Here is a 27376-nt window from a genome sequence, read left to right on the forward strand (position 1 = left end):
TACTCTTCATTGTGTTTGCAAAAGCATCTGAATATCCCATTGCATTATTGTTGAAATGATACTGGTAATATTAGCAATGTAAGAATTGCAATTTAATTACCTTTTTTTTTTGTTACTATCAGTAGCTAGCATGAGATACTTTGGGTGAAATTTTAAGAAACTCCAGAATGACCAATTAAGTAAGTTTTAAAATAGGATTATTGTTGTAACTACAGTGATGGGAAAGAACATATACCGCTGAGGACAGCAAGATGAACTTTCCATAAGTTATTAAAATGATCTGTTGTCGACAGAGACTGTTAATAGTGGTGTTCCCATCTGCCACAGCCACTTTTTTTTTTTTTTTCCGCTGTTGTGGACAAAGCGCTTGAAAAATTGCTGCAGAGAGGGAATAAAGAAATGCTGAGATGCGATCTACCATATTTTTGCAACATTTCTGAAAATTATTGTCTTTTTGTGGTGGAAATTAACTCTTTCAATTATAGTCAATAAGAATAGGGTCAGAAGGGACTCGCTGTTGACAGTGATTGCCAGCAGTTCTTCTACATTGGATGGATTATATGAGAGCCAGGACAAATCTGTGAAGCCTGGTGGGACTGACACTGCTGATGTGGCACATCTGTTGCAGACACTGCTACACATTTCAGAGGTTATGGGGAAACTTAATATAGCATACTGTATTCACATTGACAGTTACAGTGATTTTTTTTTTTCAGTACTATTTCATCTTTTGGGTTTATTGAGCATTTGTGAAAAAGGTCATTGCAAATAGAAAAAGAGAAGCTTTAAATTTATATCTTAGCGTATCTATCTTCTAATAGTTGAGCTTCCTTATGTTCCAAAAGATATATTTTTTTAAATCAAGGAGTATGTTGGCAAGTTCAAACTAGCTTGTTTTCAACTAGCACACAGCATTTCAGTTAGCCGAGAAGTGTTTAGAAATTGTGTAATAATGAATTTAACTCAGTATTAGCAAGTATTAAGAGAACTTTTCAACCCTGATGAATTTCCTTCTTCGAGCTAGCAAATTGAAAAATATTATTGTTACATAGTGGGGATGTGGTTGTAAGTGGTGTGTGAGCAATCCTTTGTATCTGTAATAGAAAGCTAATTTACAGCTGTTCAGAGGCTTCAATACTGATCACTTTACAGTATTGAAGCAACAGCACTTTCCAAAAGCTGTAGACCTTCCTGTCCTATCCATCCCTCTCTTTATCAGTGAGGAGATGCTGATACCAAAGGAATAGGGTACTTTTTTTCCACTGTTGTACAGCTTGGGCTTGAAAACCTGTTATTGCTGCTCAATATACAGACTCATTTGGCATATGGATAATCTTCTGGGGAATTAAGAGTCTGGTCTGGAGTCCAGTGCTGGAGGGCTTTGGTGTTGCAGCAGTTCTTGTGCATTTCTCCTTCTCTTCGGACTGATGTTTGCTGCCGAGGGGGGTGCGACGAGGAGAGGCAGAAGGGGAGCTGATCATGTCACGTAGGAGTGCGTAGGGTAACGCGGGAAACCCACAGAACCCAGCAGGCCTGTGTCTGCCTGAGCATCTGCGCACAGCCCCTTTGCCGGGGGCTTCCGTGAGTCACATCAGGCCACCCGACTCCCCGGGTCCTGCAGGAGGGCCAGGTTTTCCCGTGGTCCAATCAGCCCAGTGGCAAAGCAGAACGGCTGGAGCAGATGACACCAGTAAGGGGGAACTAAACCTATCTTCTTCCCCTTTCTGGGAATCCATCTCTGCTTCAGAGCCACGAACGTGTTGCGCCCTAGATGCTTCTGTGCAAACCCCAGCAGTTTTGCTTAAACTAATTTTCTGTGGTATCTCACCGAACTGCTGAAGTTCGCACAGAGGCAGCTGAGGCGGAGGCAGGGGCCGGCAGCTCTGCCTTGGCGCAGCAGCAGCACGGCGAGGCGCGGGCTGGCAGGGGGAATTCCTCCTGCTCCTGCCCGGCCGTTGGGTCCCGGCTTGCCCGAGGGGGAAGGTTCCGGCTCAGCCTCCCACAGTGCAGGCAGATTAAGTGACAGGGGCTTTCTGAGCCCCGAACGCGGGGCTCGGCCCCGCCACTGCAGGAACGCCAAGCAGCAACAAACGAGAAGCCGACCTGCGCACGCAGGCCCCAAAGGGGGGGCGGGGCCTGCCCCCATGCACCGGAGGCCGCTTGTCCCTTCGCGCGACCCGTGGCGAGCGTTGGGCGGGCCCCGCCCCGCGCTGTCGATATATAAGCGGGAGCGGAGGCGGGCAGGCTGGTTTGACACGGGCGCTGCGGCAGGACCGAGTCAAGATGGCGTCCACGAGCCGGTACGGGAGGCCGGGCTGAGCGGTCGGAGGGGCCCGTGTGAAGGAGAGCCGTGAGGGAGGAGGCGGGAGGGGTGCCGCCATCTCTCCCTGTCCGCGGCGCAGGAGAGAAAATGGCCGCGTTGCCCCTGCTGCCGCCGGGGGAGGAACCGGTGGCCGTCGCAGCCCTTGCCCGGCCCCGGTGTCCCCGGCTCGGCGTTCTCGGTTCGCCACGCACTCGGTTTCTCTACGATGTCCCGTGTCTCAGGGTCACCCTGTGCCCGGCTCCCGGGGTGGCAGGAGGGCAGGGAGGGCTGTGGAGGGCCAGGCCTTGCTGGGCTTCTCCGTGTGAGCCGGCCTGCGCCAGGCGGCCCCCGAGCGAGCGGCCTCTGAGGGGCCGCCGGCGGTCGGGAGTGGCGGGGGCTGAGCTCGCTGCCGAACTGCTTCGTGTCGTTGTTAGTCAGTAGCGCTCCGAGAGGAAGTGAGCGGTTTAGGATATTTCGGGGCGATTTGTGACTTGATTCTGGGGCCCTTCGTTAGTTTAGCGTGAGTCCAGTATTACCGGCGCTTGTGATCGACCCCTTTTTCCTGCAGGGCCCAGCTCTTCCCCCTTACCTCTTTTTCTTCGTGCCGCCGAGTGCGGCTGTAGTGGAGGGAGGGCAGCTCTCAGTCCGGGCCGTTCCGTGTCCTAAGGCCGTCGGACGGGTACCGAGCGCCCCCCTCCACGTCCCGCGGGCGGGCACGGCCGGAGCGCGGAGCGCCCGGTGCTCGGCAGCGTGCGGCCGCCGCCGCTCACGCTCAGCGCCGCCTCGGAGCTGCTCCCTGGCTTGGCTCCAGGTTATCGGGTCCTGAAAACAGCCTTTAGGCTTCCACCCTAAATCCGTACCTGCACTAGTCAGTGGCCGAACGGATCTCGGGCTCTGAATTAGTCTTTTTCTCTGGGCTCTTCTTTCGAGTCAGGTATGAAGGAAGGCCTGTGGAGCTGGCTGTGAAGTGACTCTGTTGCTCCTGCTAAACCTGTCCTAGGACCGAGGGAGTGCTTCCTAGTTCTCAGGTGCTATTTGCTGAGATGGACCTTTACACATGCACCATACGTTTTTCCTTCGCTATAGTTGACTCAGTTGGTTGACTCTGTATGTTACAAGGAGTACAGCGCGTGTGTTTGATAAATGTGTTAAAACTGGGATAGGAAGTCTAACCTCTACAATGTTTTGTGAAGGTAAAGTCAGAAACAAAACACTGCTAGTATTTTTTTCAGGCTTCTGGATTTTATTTTTTTTTTTCTTCTGCTTAGTGTGTTGCTAGCCTTTTGCATAATGCCAAGTGTCAGATGATTGCACATGCTTTGTCAACAGTTTTGTCTTGTCATAGGAAACTACTGACTGGGAGTAGTGAGAAGGAAAGTAGTTTAAAGAGCTTTTATGTAGCATTTTGAACATAATTTACAGCTGAAGATCTTGTGTCTATATGTTCTTTCTGGTGGCTTTAATATTAGTAGTGATGCTGATTTTCAATTTTGGTTTCAAATCTTAGATATTTTTCTGAACAGTCACTGCATTAAAAAGTTTGGGGTATTTTTTTTGGTGCTTTTGACTTGTCTGAAATATCTAAAAAGTAAAAATTAAGATGGAATATATACGTTAGGCTGAAAAAATGGACTAGTGGGAAAGGTGAGAACTCTTATTAATTTAATTTTTAATAGGATATTTTCTACAATTGAAAGGATTAGTAGTTATTTTTTTGGCACTATCAGATTTAGGTTGGTGTGCATTCACAACAGTTTTCTTATGATTAACGTCCGTACCTTTGGCTTTTTAGCTGGAGCAAAGTGGCTTTGTTGACTATACAGACCCCAACTGTAAATGTTTATTGTTCCAGTTTGGAAATGATCAGTTTTAACAGAATTACTGAACAGTCCCTAGTAGCTTGAATGAGGTATTTACTTTTAAAACGTCTGGTTTAAAGCAGTTGGTTATTACTCGACTCAGTAACTAAAGCTGTTGTGTTAAATACTGCTATTGCTTTAGAGGAAGTTCTTTTGTATCTGCTGTAGCTCTTGGCGATGTGGGTGTGAAATACAGATCCCTGTTATCAAAAGCAGTTGTCACATAATCCCCTTCATGAGCTGATTGTTTTTGTTAAGATATCACAATTAATGAGTTGCTTAATTAAAAAAGGGACTTTTTCTTCAAATACTTGAAAATAATAGAACAGTGGTAGAATTGGCTATTTTCTCAAAAATAGATATTGTGTGTGCACCACTTTCTGAATTAAGGACCTGGTAAGTAATATTGATCTGTTTAGAATGAGTGAAAATGGTCGTCTGGAATGAAGCAGTCACCACAGACTTCTTGGGGAACTTCATTTAGTGGTAGACTGCGAGTTAGGCTCCACTTGAATCTGTTATTCAGGTTTTTGATGTTTTAATTTAGAGTGGTTTTGGTACAAGATATGTCACAAAAATTTTGGCATTTAAGAAGACCTGAAGTCTGGATTGTCAAATGTAGTGTAACAGCATTTAAAGAGAAGGTGAAGTTCAGGTGTTTGGGTTAATATTCTGTCATTCAGATCACTGTGAGTCCTGTATTATTGAATTGTTCTTTTTAATAAGGAGCTCTTATACTTGTGGGTGTGCAGCTAGCTTGAGTAAAAGTAACTAATACTTCTAATTTTTCTTCTTAGTTTGGATGTACTTCCAAGAGTGACTTGCCCAAATCATCCAGATTCCATTTTAGTAGAGGATTACAGAGCTGGTGATATGATTTGTTCTGAATGTGGCCTAGTAGTAGGTAAGTAGCTCTTCATATGTTTATGAATTACTATCTAACTTAAATTGTGCATGTAGATTTGTTTTCCTATGAAACGGGTATATGATAATTTGAGTATTAAAAAGCTTTTTCTGATGCCTAAATGTTTTCTTTTATGACATTCTGTTGGCTAAAAGCTTACTATTTCTTTAAAGATTGAAAATTTAAAATATGTTGTAATTTAAAATGTAATGTAATATTGAATTAGAATATTATGTGGTCTAGTTCAGTATTTTGTGTTTAATAATGTGTCCTGGTTTTGGCTAGGATGGGGTTAATTTTCTTCCCAGTAGCTGCTGTGTTTTGGATTTAGTATGGGATTTGCTATGTGAAGAATGTTGGTAATACAGTGATGTTATTAGTTGTTGCTACAGAGATCAAGGACTTTTTCAACTTTCTAGGTTTTGCTAATGTGCAGGGTGCAGGAAGCTGGGAGTGGTACAGCCAGTACAGCTGACCCAAACTGGCCAAAGGAAGTATGCCATACTGTAGACAGGCGCAGTATATAAGCGGGAGTTGACTGGGGGGCAGCTCTCTTGGTCTCTTTCTCTCTCTCTTGGGATCGTTCTGGGATCTCTCTTGGTTCCTGTCTGTGGTTGCTGCTCAGGACAGGCTGTATTGGTCATCAGGTGGTGAGAAAATGTGAACTTGTATATTTTATTATCATTATTATTAATATATTTTATTATATCTTCATTTACTGTACGAGTAAACTGTCTTTATCTCAAGCCATGAGTTTTCCTTTCTTTCCAGGTCTCTCCCCATCTCTCTGGGGAGGGGGGAGGGTGAGCGAGCGACTGTGTGGTACTTGGTTGCCGACTGGGGTGAAACCACAGTATCGTGATTGTTGTTTCAGTCAGGAAAGTATAAGAAATGTAATAAAGCTCTTTATCAAATAACTTGCTTACCAAAAAAGCCTTCTGTTTCACTATTAGTTAGAGGTTCTTCTGCCCTGAAGGATTTATCTTTGTACCATTGGCAGCACCTGTTTTTGTTAATTACTTCTCCTGAGGCTTTTAATGCTATCCAAAGTAAATACTCAGTTTTTCCTCTGGAATTTTCCTGAGCTCTTTTACTCTCACCGACTTCTACAGGCTAAACTTTCTCTCTAAGTATAATGGAATATCTAAAATGAAAGATCTTTTAGGCATTGTGTTTGTTGGAATGAGAGAGATGGATCTTTTCTAAGATGAGTATGTTATTGTGCATCTTACTGTCTTTATTCCTTTTGCATGGGAAACTTTTTGTGCTCGTGTTATGATCATTCTTTAAACCTCATATATTTCTATTAAATTTTTTTAGATGTGCCGTGATGAAAAGAAATGCTATGTTTTGAGGGTGTGTGCTCAGGTGATTCTCATTCAGTGATGCTAAATATTTCAGATGGTTTTATATCCCTCTCTCCTAGACTGTAGTTATTTTGTTCTGACTCTTGTCTTGCACTGAATTAAAAACTTTACAGCTGTTACCATAAAGCTAAAGTTTTAATAAGTTGCAGCAAAAGTAGTACGGTCTTAGCCAGGTGACTAAAATATGTGTTGTCTTATGCAAAGAGCAAACTTCCACATAGCTTATTAAAGTAACTATTAAAATATTTGAACTTGAGTACGAGTTTCCTTTAAAATTATGAAACTGTTTAAAAGGCTAGGGAGAGGATTGCTACCTTCTTTTCTAAAAGAAGGGCTGGTTTAAAACACGTGAATTCTGATAAAGATAAATGAATCATAATAAATTTGCTATCTAAAAATTCAAATCTCCACAGCCATATTTCCTATTGAAATATGGTAATAGGCTTCTAAGTTATTGCTTAAAAATAGTTTGGTCCATGTTTGGCTCTTTATATAGAAAGCCTGCTGTAGTAATTGAAGCAAAACTTAGAAAAGCCCATCTTGATCAGCTCATAACTTTTAAGGTAATGGTGGGCATACGAGGGAGAGGTTTTACTTGATTAGGTTTTATTGTTAGAAACTTGAGAGTTTGTCGGAAATCTCACTTCATGTACCTTCTGTTACCCAGTTACTCTCTGGTCTCTTTTGAATCATGGAATAGTTTGGATTGGAAGGGACCTTCAAAGGTCATCTAGTCCAACCCCCCTGCAAGGAGCAGGAACATCTCCAACCAGATCAGGTTGTTCAGAGCCCTGTCCAACCTATCAGAGCCCCGTCCTAGAAAGTTTCCAGGGATGGGGCATCCACCACCGCTCTGGGCAACCTGTTCCAGTGTTCTATCACCCTCATTGTAAAAAATTTTTCCTAATATCCAATCTAAATCTACCTTCCTCTGTTTTGAAAGCATTACTCCTTGTCCTGTCACAACAGGCCCTACTGAAGAGTCTCTCCCCATCTTTCTTGTAGGCCCCCTTGAGGTACTGGAAGACCGCTGTAAGGTCTCCCTGGAGCCTCCTCTTCTCCAGGCTGAACAGCCCCAACTTGCTCAGCCTGTCCTCATAAGAGAGGTGCTCCAGCCCTCTGGTCATCTTCGTGGCCCTCCTCTGGACTTGGTCCAACAGGTCCATGTCCGTCTTATGTTAGGGGCTCCAGAACTGGACACAATACTCCATATGAGGTCTCACCAGAGCGGCACAGAGGGAGAGAATGACCTCCCTCGCCTTGCTGGCCACGCTCCTTTTGATGCAGCCCAGGATGCAGCTGGCTTTCTGGACTGCAAGGGCGCATTGCCAGCTCATGTTGAGCTTCTCATCCACCAGCACTCCCAAGTCCTCCTCAGGGCTGCTCTCAATCCATTCTTCGCCCAGCCTGTATTTGTGCCTGGGATTGCCACAACCCAGGTGCAGGACCTTGCACTTGGCCTGGTTGAACTTCATGAGGTTGGCATGGGCCCACCTCTCCAGCCTGTCAAGGTCCCTCTGGATGGCATCCCTTCCCTCCAGTGTATTGACTTCACCACACAGCTTGGTGTCATTGGTGAACTTGCTGACGGTGCACTCTATCCCACTGTCCATGTCACCGACAAAGATGTTGAACAGGGACGGTCCAAATATCGCCCCCTGAGGAATGCCAGTTGTCACCGGTCTCCACTTGGGTGTGTAGCCGTTGATCACAACTCTGAGTGCCGCCATCCAGCCAATTCCTTATCCACCAAGTGATCTGTCCATCACATCTCTGTCTCTCCAGTTCAGAAGCAAGGATGTTGTGTGGGACTGTGTCAAACGCTTTGCACTCAATATCCTTGGAAATTTCTTTAGTTCCAGCTGTCATAATTTTTGATGAACAGAATCATTAGAATATTAATATGAACTTCCACTGAGTTGATTTTTAAAAGTATGTTCAAAATGATCTTAGTCCTCTTTACAGCTGACATTACTGGTAGTGTAAAAAGTGTTTTTTCTTTAAGCATGCATTGTTTTTTATGTAGGCCTTTCTATGGATTTATCGCTTAAAGACTTTAACGTTTGCTTTTGTTGTGCTGTTATTTCTCGTTCTGTCTTGCCTTCCTTGAGCAATTTAGTTTATCTACGTATGTCCAATTAATTAGCTAGGGTATCTAGCAGCTAGTTTGGAAAACCAATTAAATCAGATGAAGATAAATAATTGAAGACTGCATGACCAAACAGAAGTGTGAATATTCAACGTTTTCTCTTCTAGTCTGTTAACAAATTTATAGGAGAAAAACAGATCCAATTTTTTATGCCTGTTTTCTGGACATGGGGTATTTTAAAGGAGTGAAGACGAAATTTTATTTCCAAATGAGAAAACTTTTTTGTGTATTTGTTGCTCATTCCATCATACATGGTCTCCTTAAAAGAGCAGTGATTTCATTTGCTGTGCTTACATAGGAAAGCTGTGGATTTCTGTTTCAAGGCCTGCATAGGTCATGATGGTAGCTGACGGGAATAGGGCCCGCTCAGAATATATTTTGAGGTGGACCGGAAGTTAGTGAGGCCTTAATGATTGAAGGAGATCAATTAAACAGTTAAAAAAACCCAAAGACTCAATATACTCTGTAGCCAAAGAAGTGTTAGAGGTTTATTTGAAAATACGGTGCTTTTGATATGTGCAGAGCACTGCCTTTGTACGCGGGGCAGAATGGTAAATGCTGAATTTGTGCATTTATTTTACTGTTGTAAAGTACATAGTAATGCGATTTCACTGATTTTTATTTATTTATTTGTTTTAAGTACAGTTTAGCTGAAATTGGAGCAAAGAGTCTTTGAATAAACGAAGTGTATTTCCACTTGATGTTTTTCTTGCTTGCTGTGGTGAACTACTTAAGTTTAACACGTGTGGAAAAAGTGTGAGTTTGTTAAATGCAAAATGGTGTGTCGTAGGATAAAATACCTAGTGCATAGGTAATTTTCAGATTTTCTAATCCATCTTCTGAGAACATGAGATGGAATTAGTATTATCAGTATTATTGCTGAGGTTGCATTTATGATTGGTAGCTGAAAGCATGAGGCAATAGAAAAGTTTGAGGGAGCAGGAGGCTAGGAGAGGGAGGAGCTGTTCTCTAACAGTCAAATTCTGTGTCTTAGGCAGAGCTGTATATTGGAAGTACTGCTTTTAAAAGGAATTTTTGAGAGATTTTTTTTTAATCAGTTGTTTTGTACTCATAGATGATGCTCTTAGTGTCTCAATAAGATTGAAATTTTAAGTTAAATCTAGTATGCTACTTTTTCTTTGCACAGCATTTTTCCACTTGTTCTAAATAAACTGTGCTGGTTTACCATGCAGTATTAAAACAATTAAATCTTGTAATGTCAGTATGACTGAATTTTGATATTAATCTGGATTGATATGCTTCTGAAACTTTACAAGTCTATGATCAAATTTATCTGCTGTTGTTAAGGCTGTATCTTATTATACCTACCTTTCTCAGATCGTTCTAGGTTATATGGGACAGTAAGAGTTCATGTGCTGGCTTGAGAATTCATGAATAAAGTTTTTAGGGTTTGGAGAAGTAGTCAACTCTGTGTTCATTTAAAACATTGACCATATCTCATTCTTCAGACAGACCTGGTGAGGGGAGAACACAAGGCTAGTAAGTCCTCTTTCTTGATGGGGTAAATATTTTGCTTACTACCATTTTAGGCAGTAAAAAAGGCTAGAAGACAGCTGGTATGCCAGAAGGGGCTGAAGAAACCAGAACTGGAGTGGAGTACAAAGCACCGCATTTTCCTAGCGTAGCAAGGTGGTGAGCTGAATTTTCAGAGGGAGGGATAAGGGTGAGTCTAGTGGCACGTACAGTGGTGTGGCATCTCAGCTAGGTAGTAGTACCTTTCTGATATTAAGAGTCTCCTTAAACTTCTTTATAGTTTCATTAAATGTTGTCTTAGTGTGCAGGAGGTGGAGCAGTGAGTTCAGCATTTAGTAAGTGATTTAACTGGTTAGGTCTTTCTGCTTCAGTAGGCAAATATGGCTTAGAGAAGAACAGGGCTCTTTTGTGGAGTCTTTTTGGATAGCAGAAGTTTATCATCAGCTGATGGGAATCCTTGAACACATATCAACTTGTTAAAGCTTTGAATCAGATTATGACCTAGATTCAGATGTTTATTCCCTGTTCTGTGTATACCTGAGTGCTTGGTTAAAGAATTTGGGGAAGAACATTGACTAGCTTGTGGTCAGCAGTAAGGCTGCTATAAAATTCTGGCAGAATATTCGGTTGGCTAATGCTCCTGAAAAGTTTGACATCTAAATGGTGCATCTTAAATTCAAGTATGGTCCATGAAGAATACATAGATTTGACTATACCACATATAGTGGTGTGTGGGTGTGGTTGTTTTGTTATGTTTTTTTTTAATTCTCTCCCACAGTATAACTAGCAAGTAGGAAGGGTATTCATGATTGCCTCTCAGTCATGGCCAGTCAGTTACTCAGGATGTCTGTCATTAGGGATAAGATTGATTGTGTCTATTTTCAGAAAACCAAAGAACCCCCCGTCCCCCAGCTGTTGGCAGTATCCTGGAAGTGGAGAAGGTGCTTAAGTACTTCTGACCGGATCCAGTAGAGGGCAGTTATGTCTGTTGTAGTATCTTTGTACCTCCAAACGCTGAAAAAAGCTTTTCATAATTGGGTGTATGTTCATGGTTACTTCTTTCTGTGAGTATTATCAAGATTTAAAACTAAAATGTGAAATCTTAATTTTAAGTATCACTTAAATAGGCAAAAATCTTTAGATATGGGTGTGTATAAGCACCTTATATATGGTTGCTGCTTCCACACTTGGTGTCCAGAGCACTAAAAAGTGTCTGACAAAAGTTAGTCCTTGCGAATAAAACTCTTTGCATCCACAGGAAAGCTAGTTAAAAAGGATGCTGGTACTCAACGAAGTTCTGAATAGTTGACTTCTGCATGAGCATTCATGGATGCTTGATTTACACAGGGAATTTGTAATATGAAGAAAGTAATTTGCTAGCCTTTTTCAGTCAGCATTTCAAGTAGTCTGTTTTTTAAGTCTAACCTATTTCAGCTTTAAAGACAATGGCGGTGGTTCTAGCTATTTCAGCAATAATGCTTGTAACGGTGGAAACTTAGAAAAGATGTCAAAAGTTGGCATCTTTTGTCAGGGTTTGTAATAAGCACAACAGTTAGGATGATATTTCCTGGAGATTTTTTATTTAGGTCTAGGCTAGGAACTAAAGGTGTTTGAGAGCCACTGTGAAGAATGCTTCCGTTAGCTGAAATATTAGATTCATCTAGTGAAATAACAGTATCGTTTTGAATCATTCTAGTTAGGAAATTGCTTATTTGTAGTTGCTTCCTTATCAGATTGCCAAAGTGATTTAGGGCAAATAAGGGCTAGAATGATCTGAACTCTTTGATGGAAGAAGACTCCAAAGCCTTGTTTTTCTGTGATACGGTGTAGATCAGGCGCAATATTTTTGATTGAGGTTCTGTAGTTTGGACCATCCTTTGCAAATACTTGAGCTGTTTCTCTTTTAAAGGCCACAACTCCTGTAGAGATGTAACTTCAACTGGCCAGGCTTGTCCACCACATTGTTTGACATTTCTACTCTCATTTGCTTCCTCCAAAATTACTACCAGTTGATGGCTTAGCTAGCCCGGAAGTCCTTTTAAATTTGTTATCATTTTGATATACAGGAGCTGCTGAGCCTGTGTTCTTGTAGCAGTCCTTTGCCTGTAGTCCTATACTGTCTGTTTCAATCCGTAGTTGCCTATAGGTACTGGTATGATGCTGTTGATGTCTGGAAACTACTGGAAGTATTCAGTGGATTTTGTTGTTTGTGGATTTGATTTTTTTTCTTTTTTATAACATCTCAAAGCCTGCTCTTGTTCTGTTTGTTATTTCAGCTGAGTCTTGTGAATAGACTGGTGTTGCTGGTGATGGTACATTTGTAGTGTTTGCAATTTATTGAAAATAAGATAATACTGTTCTCTTATGGAAGGCTGGAAATTTTGTAGAAAAAGCTATGACTAAAATTTTGTGGTTTTTTGCCAAAGAGTTTATTCTTTGGTAACACTTAATACATCTGATCTTCAATAGAAGTTCTAAAGCTGAAAACTGGGGAAAAAAAAAAGAGTTGAGTTTGTATTTTGGAAGCTGTAAACTTGAGTATTACTGTATGGGACAGTGCATAAGCTAATAAGTGTGCACAGGTAGATATCTGGAGTGCTATGTCTAACTCTGGGCTCCTCCGTACAAGAAATATAGAGACATGCTGGAGCAACTCCAGCAGAAGCAAAAGTGATTTAGAGACTGGAGCATCTTGCATATGAGGCTGAGACTGCTAGCCTGGAAAAAAACGGCTCAGTTCAGCCTGGCTCTGTGCAGTTAAATGTTTTAACGATTCTCCTCGGCTTCTAGTCTGCTACCTGGATTTTTCATTGTAGTTTGTCTCAGCACCCCATTACTTTGGTTATTAAGGAGCTGATTGAAATTAATTGTAATTCTAGATATATATATATATTTTTAATTTGGCATTGTAGAATACTTTTAATTACGAGTATAATATATGTGCTCACTAGATGGCAGCAGATTCCTTAACTAACTGTAAGAATGAAACATTCTGTAGAAACAATAGGTAGTTTTGTACCTTAAACTGCAAATAAACTTTAGTTACCATATTTATGTTACGATTAGAATGTTAGTTGTTAATATGTAGAACTTGATGCAATGTACAGCTGACATTAGAACTCCTCTCCAAAAGGCTTAAGAATGTACTTTTTCAGGATTGTTTTAGACTGGATATGGAGGATAACATTACTTGGGGCTTGAATTTCATCCTATTTCTTATTTGTATTAAACATCTTCAATTTGCAGCTATGTTGTCTTTGTATAACAGATAATACAAAATGCAAAAAGAGAATAAAATACATGTGTGTTATGAATTACTGCAACTGGAGTGCAACATTAAAATAGCTGATATTATTTCTCTGTAAATATGTAATTGCAAATGGAAGCCTTGTCAAGTGAAAATGTTTTCCTTTGAGAAATCACTTTTATTTTTAAGGAGGGAGTAAACATACATAATTTGTGATATGTAGGCATTTTAAGTTGATTAAAAACTGTTCAAAATGATATAATTTTAGATACTGACCTGAGTTTTCTCTTGCACTTCTGTAGCACACAGTCTTTGCATTTGGCAGTTGTGAAGAAAAGTGACCTTGGTCTGAGGTTTTCCGTTCTGAATAACAGGTCTGCATTTTACTAAATGAGCTTTTCAGATGGTGGGTAACCTGAGTCAGTGAAGTTTGCAGTGTGTATTTCCACTCGAACCTGTGTGTTAGTCTATTAGACTGTGTTTTAAAGAGTAACTGAATACTGGAAGAACAGTTTACAAAATGAAATGAGACGATGGGGAAAAATTCATATGTTCGGAAAGCTGCTTCAGGATGTTGGTGTGGAGATGGGTTCCACAAGGATTTGGTCCTGTAAACTGCGTTTTTTATTTGTACTTCAGAGGAGGAAGCTGAGGAGGTGAACTAATCTGTTTGATGAAAATTAAATAAAGGAGTGTCTAATGTAACCATATGTAGTGAAGCTTATTTTGGTTCAAAAGGACTGCATCAAAAGGAAGTAGTGAAGGGAATACACAGTCCCTCCCATGCTTATCACAGCTCGATACCGTTGCCAAAACCAATATTATAATTATGTGAGAAAGCAGAGACGATTTTATAAGGTACTTACTGGGAGGGCTTTTTTTGACTCTGATGTTTAACTGTCAGACTCATTTTCCAAGTGCTTCAGGAAAGCCAATTAGTAGTGTATGACCAGCAAATTCAGTTTAGGACTTGAAATGTTAACTCAGGACTAGTCTTCAAGGCTGATTCCTTTCACTACTTTTTGTAAGACTGACTTTAGTATTTTAAGGTTTTGTTTTGATTACTTAGGGTGGGGCTTAATTGCATCTGTACTAACATCACAGTTCTGAAGTGGTTTTTATGTTTTGAAGAGTTAATAAATGCCACTTTTTTTTTGTGTGTGTGTAGAATGAGATAATTACCTGCTTGTAAGCTGAGAGTATTTTCCATCTATGGAAACCTTTTGTCTGATTTGTTCAGTTTTCTAGCTTGTGTCACACTCTTACAGAAACCTTTTGAAAGGTGGAGTACACTTTGTAGGACCTCTGTATATTTTAAATAAGACACTGAGAGTATACAGAAAAGCTTTTTTCTGCAATAGCAGATTTATTGGCAAAGTAAAGATATTTGCATACTGCATCTTAATTACACAAATGCTTTATATTCAGTGTTTTGTTCTACTTAATCTTTTATCACTCTGAAATAGTAGTCTCAATCCTCTGTTTGTAATATGTTTGCCAAAGCAGACAGTGATATAACACTTTTTTGTTAGAGCAGGAATGGTTTGTAACTCACAAAAGGCAGATCCCTGAGTGAGTCATTTAGGTCATTCCCACTTGTGTGGAAAAATATTACATCATTGCCCTGTGCTCAGTGTTCTATTTATACCATGCCAGAATTTTAAGTACATTTTGCTTTTTTTAGATGCTGTAAACAGTATTGGGGGTTGTCTAAAAGTAAAGTTACTGCTAGGCCATAGAAGGAGCATTACTGAATCAAATATTTACAGAGTCCAGGAGCTAGAGGAGCACACTGCTAATTTGAGCTTGCAAAGGGGGTAGACCTTTGGAGCAGAAAGAATGGACCTGTGCTTTCTTTTACTCTGCTGTAGTCTTAACCTTCTAGTTTTTGACTATTTTTTTCCCACCCTCTTGGTTTTCGTTAGAACAGTAGAAAAAAGGTGGAGCATAGCTGTGAGCATGTCTGACAAATATTGGTTAAATACCTTTAACCTAAATTTATTCTTTTTGGTTGTGATAATTTCTTATGGTTCCGTCACAGCTTTCAATTTCAAGCGTATTCCTTGCATAATTTTGTTAAGAATAAAGTTCCTCATTCAGAATAGATTTCCCTCCCTCTCTCCAAGTAGTTGTGCAGTTGCACTACTCTGTTCATTGCTCCTGTATTTTCTCCAGCTTCCTATCTTGTATTAGCATTGTTTGGGGGGTGCTTTTGTTTGTCTGCTTATGTTTTCACCAGGTTAAATCAGCCACTGTGATTTTATACTAAGTCTTCCATACTGGAAGTTTTTATTGCAGTCAATGCTAATTAGGTTTTGTAGAAATTTATTTCACAATATACTTAAACACCGATAAAGATAGTGAATTTTTCCTCAGGTTTGGCAAAGCAGGGTGACAATTATATTGACCTTTTTTACTGATATCCTACACAGAGCTTTAATCTGCTTTTACTGCAAAACACTAAGAAAAGTGGTGTTCTTGTGCTTTTCTGTACATGTATTCTTAAAAATTCTGTAGTATTGCTCTGGAAACAACACCTTTGACATGCAGCTTTTACCAGACTTGTGAATAGAATGAACTGTACTGGCAACAGTGGGGGGTGTTGTTGTGGTGGTTTTTTTGGGGTGTGGTTTGGTTTTGGTGTGGTGGTTTTGTGTGGTTTTTTTGGTTTTTTTTTGTTTGTTTTGTTTTGTTTTGTTTTAAATATTGTATCCTTGTGTTTACTCTAGGGCTTTTGCCTGCCCTAGAATGTTGGTTAGAATTATTTCTCAATCTGAAAAGTTGCTATAGGAAAGGTTTAGATCAGTGCAAGATGAATAGAGGTCTGCAAGGAAAGTTGTTCAGTTCAAAGAATGAGTTTAGTGCTTTTTTTTCTGCTTACTCTGAATCTGTATTTGAACTGTTCCAAGTATAACAGGGTAGATTAAGTTCTAAGAAGAAATAATTGTGTACATATATTGTGTGTTGATGCTATCAAGCGTCATAAATGAAGTCGAGCTGGACAGTCAGACCTCCATTCAAGAATGGGAATTGAGCTGCAAAATGTTGTTACTGTCGGTTAGAAGGTGGCGTATTTCAGAGTACCAAGGACCTGGAGCTCATGCACAGCAGTGATTTACTACAGCTTAATGAGATTGTGCATGATAGATGATTCACATATGAAATCTGAACACATGGCAAATGTGAGAAGACTTGTTTACAATAACTTAGTCATTTGTCTAAGTGCTGAGAATATCCATAGGCAACCATGACCTCCAGCTTGAAATCAAGGTTTTGATTCCTTTTGTGTTTTGAAGATCCTATGATACTCCTTAAGGATAACTATAACTCTTTGTATTCTGGATGCATTTCTCTAGTTGTTTTCTGTGGGTTTTTTTTTATGTTGCCTTCAACAGAATTTGTAAATTCCAAACATTTCAGTGCATTGTCCTGCAAGATACTCTTCTGTTGGTAATGCCAACAGACTGCCTTTTTATAATGGAGAGCTCAGATGTATAACTTTAATGTTTCATGAAGTATTTCAAAATGTTACATTAATGCAGACTGTTGCTTTCTGTGAACTCAGGTGACCGGGTCATAGACGTAGGGTCAGAGTGGAGAACTTTCAGCAATGACAAAGCAACGAAAGATCCATCTCGAGTTGGAGATACCCAGAATCCTTTGTTGAGCGATGGCGACTTGAGTACAATGATTGGCAAGGTAACATTTAAAGTACTAAATTTTACTATGTTTGAGCATTTTTATGTTAGGTACATATTTGTATGTCTGTAGGGAAGTTATTCAGAGAATGGATTTAGAAAGAGGTTTTGTCAGAACTGAACTCTTGCATTTCAATGGTGTGTAAAATGTGGCTCTTTCCTGAGAGCAGCAGGAAAGGGCGGAGCTTTTCAACAAAAGAAAAGTTTGCAGTGCTGTAGGGCTACTTGCCACTGTTTGGTATGCTGCTATAAATAGAAGAAGTGATGTTGCTGTCTTTAAAGAAACACTTTGACTTAGCATGCGTATTTGAGATGATTCTGAAATAACAGATACTTAGGTTTGAGGTTTCAATAGCTAGTACTCCTCAACTTGAACTTTTTTTTTTTTTTGGTAATAAAATATGTATCAGAGTCATGTTGGAGACCTGGAGATCTATGTGCATGTTGTACGTTTTCTTCCAGTTAATGTTAAAGCACTAAATGTAGAATTCTTCTGTGGTATGAGTGCTCCAGAAGAAAGTATTCAGTGTATATTTGAGTTGAAATTTAGTGGTACAGTCATATCCTACTGTTTCCCCATGAGAGAGCAAGCAAGATTAATTGCACAAAAGCACTCCCTTTCATGAAGGAATGACCCAGGTAAGTTTTCACTTTGGTACTTTGTGTTATATTTTCCACTGTGAGATCCAAAGTGATATCTGTGGGTTTCTTGAATGTTTCATGAAAAGTGGTCCAGTTGTTGCTAAATAACTATTAAAAAAATGTATTGCTGCTTTGTGTGTTGTGGTACATGCATGCCAGGTGTCTCAGAAGTTTTTGTTCCAGTGATGTTGCTAGGATGAAGAAGCAGACGTACCGAAGTACGTATGGATGTGTATAGGAGAGTGTGCACCATACTTCTTAACCAAGAATTCTTCAAAGAGATAAAGGCAACTAATAAATATTGATATGGACAGCTAATCTGAAGCTCCATTGGTAGAAAAGAAGCCTTCTGTTAGAAGGATTGTCCAAATAGATGCTTGTGTTTTGCACAACTCCAATTATTGCTGCCCACCAAATTTTAGGATGCCTTATGGTGGTTTTTGGAATCCATTCTGGCAGATGTTTCTGCACTGCTCCATTAAAAAAGCTGACATTGCTAAGTACCTCTGTAAAGCAGTGCTGTAGAAGTCACTGGAGTTTTAATGTCACCTATATAGGTCCAGAAAGGTTGTAGTACTCACAGCTTGAACGTCTGTCATGGATTTGGTCAGCTAAAGATAAAGATCAGAAATGCACCTTTCTAGACAGGTGGAGAAACGGGCTGTTTGCTCCAGGTTTATACTCTTGTCTTGTTTTGGGACTGTGTAAATACAGGCTTTGTTTCTGGGAACTTAGTTTGATTCAGTAGTTAGGACGACCTTCTGAGCTCTTTTAGACCCTGCGTGTTGGAAAAGACAAAACATATTTCGGCTAAAGATAGGATTTGCATCCAGGTGAACAGTGTCTTGTGCCCTCTTCTCTCTGGAGGCTCCTATCCTTATTTAGAATAAGAGGGATAGCAGCCTCAGTGAGAGGATTAAGGATTTAAATAAACATTTGTGAAAAGTTTGTTTGTCAGTGAAAACTCAGTATTTTCAGAGATGGATGATCATGTAGTGAAACAGTTTTACTGTTAACTAGAACATCCCAGAACAGGTGTGACTGTCAGTGTTGGCATGATTTAACTTATGAGAACCACGAGTAAAAATGTCCAAGTACTGGAACTGCCAGGGTCGTGTTGGAGAATGTAGAGGGAGACAGTCTATTCTACTGTGGATATTTTATTTGTATGGGGAGGAATCATAGAAGAGACACATTATTTTCTACAGGAAATTTGGAATCTCTTTGACAAACCAGGATGTGCTCTGGACAAGAGTTCCTGTGTTTGTCTTGCCAGTGAGTAGGGGTTCTGAGATGTCAGCTTATTCATGTGAACTCTGTATCAGTAACTGCATTTTTGTTCAGTTGTTTGGAAGGAAGAGAATGGCTTGTATGAGAAGATGCTGAAGAAATTTCCTATCAGTGCAGAAAGGGCATGAATTGTGCAGCAAAAATAACTAAACCAAGGAAGTGGTAAATTTCTCAAGCAGTCTTCTGAAGTCACTGCCAGCAGTAGGCTGGGATGAGGATTGACCTAGATAACACGTAGTGGTTGAACAACGGTGAAACTGGTGTAGTCATGAGGAAGACAAGTAGTATCCAACAGAGTACAGAGCAATCCTCAGGAATTCCAGAGAATGAAGCAGGACAAGATTTTATTTTCTCAACAACAGTTCTTGGAGTGGTGTCCTGGTTTTGGCTGGGATGGAGTTAATTTTCTTCCCAGTAGCTGCTGTGTTTTGGATTTTGTATGGCATTTGATATGCAAAGGATGTTGATAATACACTGATGTTGTTAGCTGTTGCTAAGAGATCGAGGACTTTATTCAGCTTCCCAGTTTTTGCTAAGTGCAGGTGCAAGAAGCTGGGAGTGGTACAGCCAGTACAGCTGACCCAAACTGGCCAAAGGCAGTGTTCTGTACCATAGATGTCGTGCTCAGTATATAAGGGTGGTTGGCAAGAATCTGAAAATCACTGCCCCCATGCCCCCCCCCAACAAAACCCACCCCAAACCCAAAACATGACTTCTGTTGTGGAAAATCTGAAAGAGGAGAATATTGATGATTCTTGTGGGACATCATATTAGAGATCTGTTGTAAACTCCTGGGAGCGTAGGTGGAAGTGGAGTCCAAACCATTTGCCAGTTACAACAGGAAGGTTCTAGTGACTGGCTGTTGCCTTGAGACAGTAAAGGAAGCGAGCCAGTTCTGCTTCACAGAATGGTTTGTCACTCTTAGAAACCAGGAGGTGCTGCTTCCGGACTGCTTTCTGCTGGGGTTATGTGGTCTGTATCTGCTAGAGGCTGCCTTGCCCGTGCAAAGGGATTAGTTCCTAATTGGTTTTAGTACTTAAGGGCCCCATCTGTCTGAGGCAGCAACAGCTTGCATTGGAAGAAAGATTAATTTGTCTGTGAAGAGGAAGATGAATAGCATAGTTGGCTGTGGTGGAAGTGGTTTGCATTCTTCAGGCAGATCCTTGGGATATTGGCACAGAACTGTACGTCTGTAGAAGCAGATACTGCGTACTGCAGTTTATCTGATGACAATGCAGATCAATTGCAGACGTGGTGAAGTCTGGCATCAGTTGTGAATTGGTTGCCAGAATATTATAGTTATTGGTAAAATCCTCATGTAAAATTCAAGAAAAATAACTGAACAAGCAGCTTCTACATCTGTTTTGGTATAAAGAACTCTTTTCTATGGATCTAGAAGAAAACTTTAAGTTTTGCTACCTATCTTGTGGAAAAACTTGGTTTTTGTGACCTTTTGTAGTTAATCTATTCCTTTTTGTAGTGACTGCAACTACAAGGGTTGGTTGAACAAGAAACTAATGCCATCTCTTGGTGCTGAATTCCTATTTTTTGGTCCAGTACCTCTGAAAGGAAACTGACTGTTGTCAGGCTGCATGGCCTGGATCTAGAAGTGCAGTATTCATAAGCAGTGGCAAGATATCAAGGGCTGGTGATTGAAAAAGAAGAAAGGGTCCATCAGACTGTCTAATGAGCTGGTTGTACTGGGCAAGAAGAGTGCTGCATCTTGGGGTATTCCTTGGCACTGTGGATAAGCTCAAGTCAGTGATGTGGATGACGTTTGTGGTACTATTACTTTCTGCTATTAAAGAGGAAAGAGGGTACAAAACTGTTGGCTGCAAGCACTGTAAACTTAACCTCCATTGAGCCCCCTCAGAGAGTGCCACTGTTTACTGGACTGTTCTCTCACTCTAGCTAGCTCTGAGGCTGTTTCCAGGATTGTGTCCGTGAGGTTTTTGCTCTGTTTGAAAGCCAGAGAGGTGGAACTCCTAACTTTGACAGGTATCTTTCTTGCTGAGATGGTAAAGATATGAGTAGATGTCTCAAAGGCCGCAACAGTAAAGCACACGTTTCTTAAAGACTATTTGATTTCAGTTAAACTGTGTGGCTTCTGTTTTTTCCACGAAGGGAAAGGGGCTTCTAACATGGTTGTCAATGGCTGAAGCCAACAAAGCATTGTCCCTCAACTGAAAGCTCTAGAAGAAAAGTAGATGGTGCTTTTAAGGAGCAAATGCAAGGCAAATTGCTGTGGTTTATTTAAGCGGGTGAGATGGAAGAGTATTTTCTAACTCTTTTATAGTTGCGAGCTGTATATTGGGTATTGGTTCTAGGCTTATAGCAACAGCGTAAAATCCTTTGGCTAACAGTACTTGTCTATACTGCATTTGGTAGTTTCGATATACGTAAGTTAATGTTCACAGGAAAAGGTAACGTAAGTACCAGCAAGAAAGTAGAAAATGAGAGTTCGAGGAGAACCACTACAAAAAAAAAAAAACCAACCCAAAAAAACAAAACCAAAAAACAAACACCCCTTCGCCCCCTCAAAAAAACCCCCAAACCACCAAAAAAACCATCCAAAATGTTTTAGGTGCTATGTAGTGGACAGCACTGTGGTGAAGAGGAATATTTGATGGCCCCAGGACAGAGCAGTTTCCTGGTAAAGGACTATCTGACATGAAGCCTAGATAGAGAGGGCACTTGCTGTCAGGGTTGATAGGCCTTTGTGGTCGCTGTTCTGGTGTCTGCAAGATTTTTGAACACACGCAGTTCCTGTAACGATTTGTGCAGAGCGCTAGTCTAGGTGGCCACGATGCACATGAATGTTGTAGTGCATTGCAGGGAACAGGGGTATGAGTGATGGCCAGGAAGGAGCCTTTTGACCTGAGACTTATGTGTATTTTGGGCCAAATAAAATGTTCTGGCATAATTTCTGAAATGAAGGTGTAGTGTTGCAGATATGTTTGTAATGCTCTTTCTGCTTGATTCTTGTTCTTTGTTTACCCTTTAAACCTTGCTAGAAACCTTTGGATAGTTGGAGATATTTGTCTAGTCAAGGAAGTAGGATTGCCTCTGGAGCAACCCTCTGCTGTGTTGATGCCAGGATCATTCTGGGTGGTTCTTTAATCTCAAAGGATTTTTGAAGGAGTAGAAAAAAATCCAAGAATGGTTTTGGATTCTAGCATCTGTCTTAGAGGGGCTAGGGAAACTTGCAAGGGAGGATTCTGTACTGGAGTTCTTGATCTCCATGGCAATATCAAAGTGCATGTGCATCGCAGATACAGGTCTCAACAGTACAGGTATCCACTGAGCTCATCAGAAATGGGGTGTAGCTGGAGTCCTTGGGTGTAGGGAAGTGGAACAAGAGTGAGCATTATTGGTGTCAGCCAAATAACATGTATTAAATGCAGATGTGCACCAGGGAGAGATTATGGAATTAGAGGCTCTTTTAAAATAGAAGGGCAATTCCCAAGAAAAGAGCCCTGACTCCATCTGGGCAGCTCAGAGGAATAAGACACTGCTGTGGTGTGGTCTGCCCTTTGTTTGCTATGTTTTGGTCCCACTTTGTACCACCTGGGCATCCTGATACATTCATGAATCTTCAGCTTGAGAGCTCTGTGTGCAAGTGCTGGGTGTGAATAGCCAGGTTAGCAGTCAGTCATAGTTCAAGATCTGTTTTATGCTTCTGGGTTTTGGCAAAACAGAACAGTGCAGTAGTCTGTCTGCAGTGGCCACCATATCAGCTTGTTTAAATGATGAAATCTGTCTGCAGGGAAAGTTCAATACCCCTGCTTAGCTAAATTGTTTGAAGGTGCCAGCAAGGAATAAATGCTTGCTGATTCAGGGAATCCAGGTTTCCACTCATGATGTGGAAGTGTTGTGAAGAAGCGTTTTCTGCTTGAAAGATTTCATGGCCCAACACACGCCGACAGCAAACGCATAAATAGACAATATGAATTACAGACATTGCTCTTCTGAACTTACAGGCCATGTCATCATCAGCTATTGCTAATTTGATGTGGCATTATTTGTTAAAGACGTATTTCAGGCTGATGGCTAATTGAAGACCTTAAACATTTTAGACCCTCTTAGTTGGTCAAAATTGATTGCATATTTAATAGAAGAATGCAATTTGTGCTGTCAGTTGGAAGGTACAAAAAATGCATCTTGGAAGCTTATTTTGAAGTTGCTGGGTTGAGTCGGTGGCTCTTACTTCTCTTAAGACCTCAAGCTTTTCTTTTAAGAGCTCTGTGGTTTTCCTGTGAAGGCATAATACATGGATTTTTACATTTCGCCGCAATTAAGACCTGGAACTGCTAGCAGGCACAGTATCAAATTGGTTTTGGTCATTGGTTTGGATGTTCTCTTCCCTGTGCCTTCATTTCATATTTGAGTTATTGTAACAACTGATCTCTAGTTGGCCATGAAATTTTGTTTTTCAGACTCACCAGTCTGTCACAGTGCAGATGCAGCCTGAGTGACCGATGGGTTGCATAAAATCTAATCTTGGACCTCAGCATTGCAGCATGGCTACATGCTATTAATTTAATTCTTTGAACTATTGCTACATTAGGAAAGAAAAATCCCTACATAATCTCTAGTCCTTGGAAATCAATTCACAATTTGAGACTTGTGCAAAGTTATAGAACCTGATGTTTGGAACAATGCTTGATTGTGTGATTTACTTCAATAATGTTTATTTTGCACAACCGTTTGAACTGAACGCCTTGAATTAAGATGTATAAAGCTGGAAGTTGTTTGCTCCTGAAATGAGGAGGAAGTTGCTTGTGTTTTATTGACAGTATTTTTTTTTTTTCTTTTCAGGGCACAGGTGCAGCAAGTTTTGATGAATTTGGGAATTCAAAGTACCAAAATCGCAGAACTATGAGCAGCTCTGATCGTGCAATGATGAATGCTTTTAAAGAAATTACAAACATGGCAGACAGAATCAACCTCCCTAGAAATATAGTTGTAAGTTCACGTCTCCCTTCCTTAAATTGTTCTGGCGTTGACTTAGTTAGCATAATATAATGAGCACATGAATTTTTGATATTGCTGCTAATTAAGTGGCCTAGACTTAATTAAATTTAGTCTTCTTGCTTTGAAGGATCGAACAAATAATTTATTCAAGCAAGTGTATGAGCAAAAGAGCCTGAAGGGAAGGAGTAATGATGCTATTGCTTCTGCTTGTCTCTACATCGCCTGTAGGCAAGAGGGAGTTCCGAGAACATTTAAAGGTAAGTTTCCAGTGATACAGATTCAGTTTTGCTGTGAAGTGAAGGTCTAGTTACTGTTACTGTCGGAGCCTGGTTTTCTCATTCCTGGACTTTACTGAATTGGTTGTTCTCAGCTACAGCTCGCCTTTGGAGGGGAGGGAGTCTGGAAATTTGTTATATCTGTAAAGTGAGCAAGCTCTCAGGCATGGGATTTTTGGTCACGATGCATTAAAAAAAAATTAGCCTTTGAAAGTCATTCTGAGTGTTGGTGAAACTTAAAAGGTATTGCTTTGATCGGAGAATGATGGGGACCATTGTAACAGAATTTGAACCAACAGTTCTGCAGTAAATACGTGCAACTTCTCCCTGACAGGGATACAACTTTTTTTTGGCATTGCGTGCCAAGTTTCCCTGTAAGCTGTATTAATTAGCTCCTTATGAAAAATGTGCACTGACTGAAGGGATTTTTAAGTTTCACGAAAGCGCAAAGCTTATTTAGTGATGGTGGCCTTCATGACATTGGCTGCCTTTTTCGGTCTTAATATATTGAGAATCAAACTTGGTTATTTTGGGGGAGCAAATGCTGTCAATCCTAAAGTTTAATTTTTACTCTTTGTTTAGAAATATGTGCAGTATCCAGGATTTCAAAGAAGGAAATAGGCCGGTGTTTTAAACTTATTTTGAAAGCTCTTGAAACCAGTGTTGATCTGATTACAACTGGAGACTTCATGTCAAGATTTTGTTCCAATCTGGGTCTTCCCAAACAAGTACAAATGGCAGCAACACACATTGCCCGTAAAGCTGTGGAATTAGATTTGGTTCCTGGGAGAAGCCCTATCTCTGTAGCGGCTGCCGCTATTTATATGGCATCACAAGCTTCTGCGGAGAAGAGGACACAAAAAGGTAAAACTTGACTTTCCCGCCCTCCCCTCCCCAATGTCTTGCTGCTTGAAAGAGAATTAGCTGTTACTGTAAAACTTGGATGAGGTCTGTGCAGGTGGTGATAAGCTGCTATTCTGACTGCATTCAGCAAGGACCAAACCAGGATCTCCCACTCCCCAAAAAGAAAATTGAGTAGTTGGCTATGCTCAAGATAAATGGAGTTCACTTTCTTCTAGCACTAGGAGTTGGATTCTTGAATGCATTTGAATGAGCATAATTTTAATTTTCCCCATGTGACTGTTTGCATATGTACGTTCTGTACATTCTAAACTACTCCAAATGCAAACTTCAGGGCAGTCACACACAGCATTGTGGCTTTAGATTACATTGAGTCTTTAATTGTTCTGTCAGCCAGGGAATCACCTGAATTCCTACTGTTCTCATGAGCTTGTGATAAAGACTGAGAGTGGTGGGACAGTGGGCTTGGCCACAGATCACCTTTGGCGTTACAGTCTTCTGGTGGGGTAGGCTGTAGGAAGCCAGTAAAGAGTTCAGGGCTGTGACTGAACTTCAGAGCAGCATGGATCAGTCTCTGAGGTCCAGGAGAATCGGGCCTATGTAGGGGCAGCACATGGGAAAGGGAGGGAGCTAAGACTGTGGTGGGTAGAACTTGGTGTGACAGATCGATCCAAGGGTCAGTAGCTGGCTGTGGAAGCTCTATGGATGCATCTAGTCCAGTTCAGATCAGAAATGTTAAAATGTAGCAATTGCTTAGTGGAGATCTGCTTTTAGATAAAGAATAGCCTTTATCTGTCAGGTATGATGCTTTGTTCTGCAGTAATCACTGCTATTCTGTCCCTGGAGCTTTCAGCATGTTAGCAGTTTCCTGGACACGTGGGTGATCTAGAGCCCGAGCAGTGCGGTGCCGTCGTCGTTGCTCACCTTGAGCTATTGGATTGTGTCTCTTTAAGAGTGATGGTTAAAACAAAATAGAGCTGTCCTGCCACAGATACAGACGTGACTCCATACTCCTTCAGTGTCCTCCGACCATGCTGAAGGCTTTCATGCAGTTCAAGGTTTAAATTCCAAACTTGGTTAAATCTTGAATAAATTGAAAGTTTCTGTGCATCTCAAACAAGTGTTTCCTTTGCTTGTTAAACAGTATCTCGCTCTGTGCCTCAGACTTATTTCTCTGTGTGTTCTACAGGAAGTGTATTTCATGTTTAGCTGAAGGTACTCCTTTGTGCCTGTGCTTAAGTTTTCTGCTGGTTTTGCATACCTTTAACGAAAGTGAAGATGCTGATGTTGACAATGATTTATTAGAAAGTTGCTGGGCACACGTGGACTTTGTAGTAGATGTTTTTAATGACTCTTGCACTCTTGGCCCTCTGTCAATTTGAAACTGATATTATTCCATGATTGATAGCATAAGTTGGATTATGGTATGTGAGAAGACAGACTTACATGCAAAATATTAGTCACAGTGGTTAAAGCCATTTTTTCCAGGCTTTTGGGAGAGTTACGAAATAAGCTAAGCATATGGCACTTCTTGATAAATTATGCTTGCTGTTTTTTTCAATACAAATGGCAAAAGTAAAAACTAATCACTTGTCTGCTTTTTGTCTTTAGAAATCGGTGATATTGCTGGTGTGGCTGATGTTACGATTAGACAATCGTACCGGCTGATCTATCCTCGAGCTCCAGATCTTTTCCCAGCAGACTTCAAGTTTGATACCCCAGTAGACAAACTACCACAGCTGTGATATTGCAGAGGGTTAGTTTTAATTTCTATTAAAAAAACCCCACAAACCCAAAACACCACCGAAAAACTTTTGATTTTTGCCTATAATAAAGGATGTACAAAGTGTTAATATTGAGTCTTCATGTTGTGGAACTGGAGGATATGGAGATGGAGCATAACTGCTGGAACGCAGCACACATTCCAAGGGTAAATGAGCTCATTGTGTGGCATTTTGTATGTATATATTAGTGGAAGTAAATATTTAATGACTGTTGCAACAAACTTAATTTCATATTGTTGTACTTATTTAGTTTTCTTTTGTAGGGAATCTAGTAAGATGTATTTTGGAAAATTGAAAATATTATGTAATTCCCAAATAAACTGTTTTCCAAAAACACTTACCATCTTGTGAGTATCACTGCAACTTGACATGCATATACTGTTCCGCGTGCTGAGAGCTGGAATGCAGTCCAAAGAATGGTAGAGGTAGCTTCGTACTTACGGGCGTGGTCATAAGGCTGCTTAAATGCTCACTTTCTTGACAATTTTTAATCTCCAGTGTGGCTTTGGTATTTGTAGTTCCCTGTACAG

General features: G+C 40.6%; 1 protein-coding gene across 1 annotated transcript; it reads left to right on the forward strand.

Moving 5' to 3' along the window:
• The first annotated feature begins 2174 nt into the window (after nucleotides 1–2174).
• GTF2B (general transcription factor IIB) lies at nucleotides 2175–27182 on the forward strand. Its single transcript, XM_086753950.1, has 7 exons — nucleotides 2175–2300; nucleotides 4959–5065; nucleotides 16888–17021; nucleotides 23771–23917; nucleotides 24054–24183; nucleotides 24784–25065; nucleotides 26674–27182. Exons 1-7 carry the CDS (start codon nucleotides 2284–2286, stop codon nucleotides 26805–26807), a joined length of 951 nt encoding a protein of 316 aa, XP_086610076.1. The 5' UTR covers nucleotides 2175–2283; the 3' UTR covers nucleotides 26808–27182.
• Nucleotides 27183–27376: the final 194 nt, after the last annotated feature.

This window comes from Chlamydotis macqueenii, chromosome 8, assembly GCF_036417535.1.
Source record: "Chlamydotis macqueenii isolate bChlMac1 chromosome 8, bChlMac1.mat, whole genome shotgun sequence".
Lineage (NCBI taxonomy): Eukaryota > Metazoa > Chordata > Aves > Otidiformes > Otididae > Chlamydotis > Chlamydotis macqueenii.

Coding starts and splice junctions, on each gene's coding strand:
- GTF2B (XM_086753950.1), top strand. Junction 5,066..16,887: donor TGAATGTGGCCTAGTAGTAG/GTAAGTAGCTCT, acceptor CTGTGAACTCAG/GTGACCGGGTCATAGACGTA. Junction 17,022..23,770: donor TGAGTACAATGATTGGCAAG/GTAACATTTAAA, acceptor TTTTCTTTTCAG/GGCACAGGTGCAGCAAGTTT.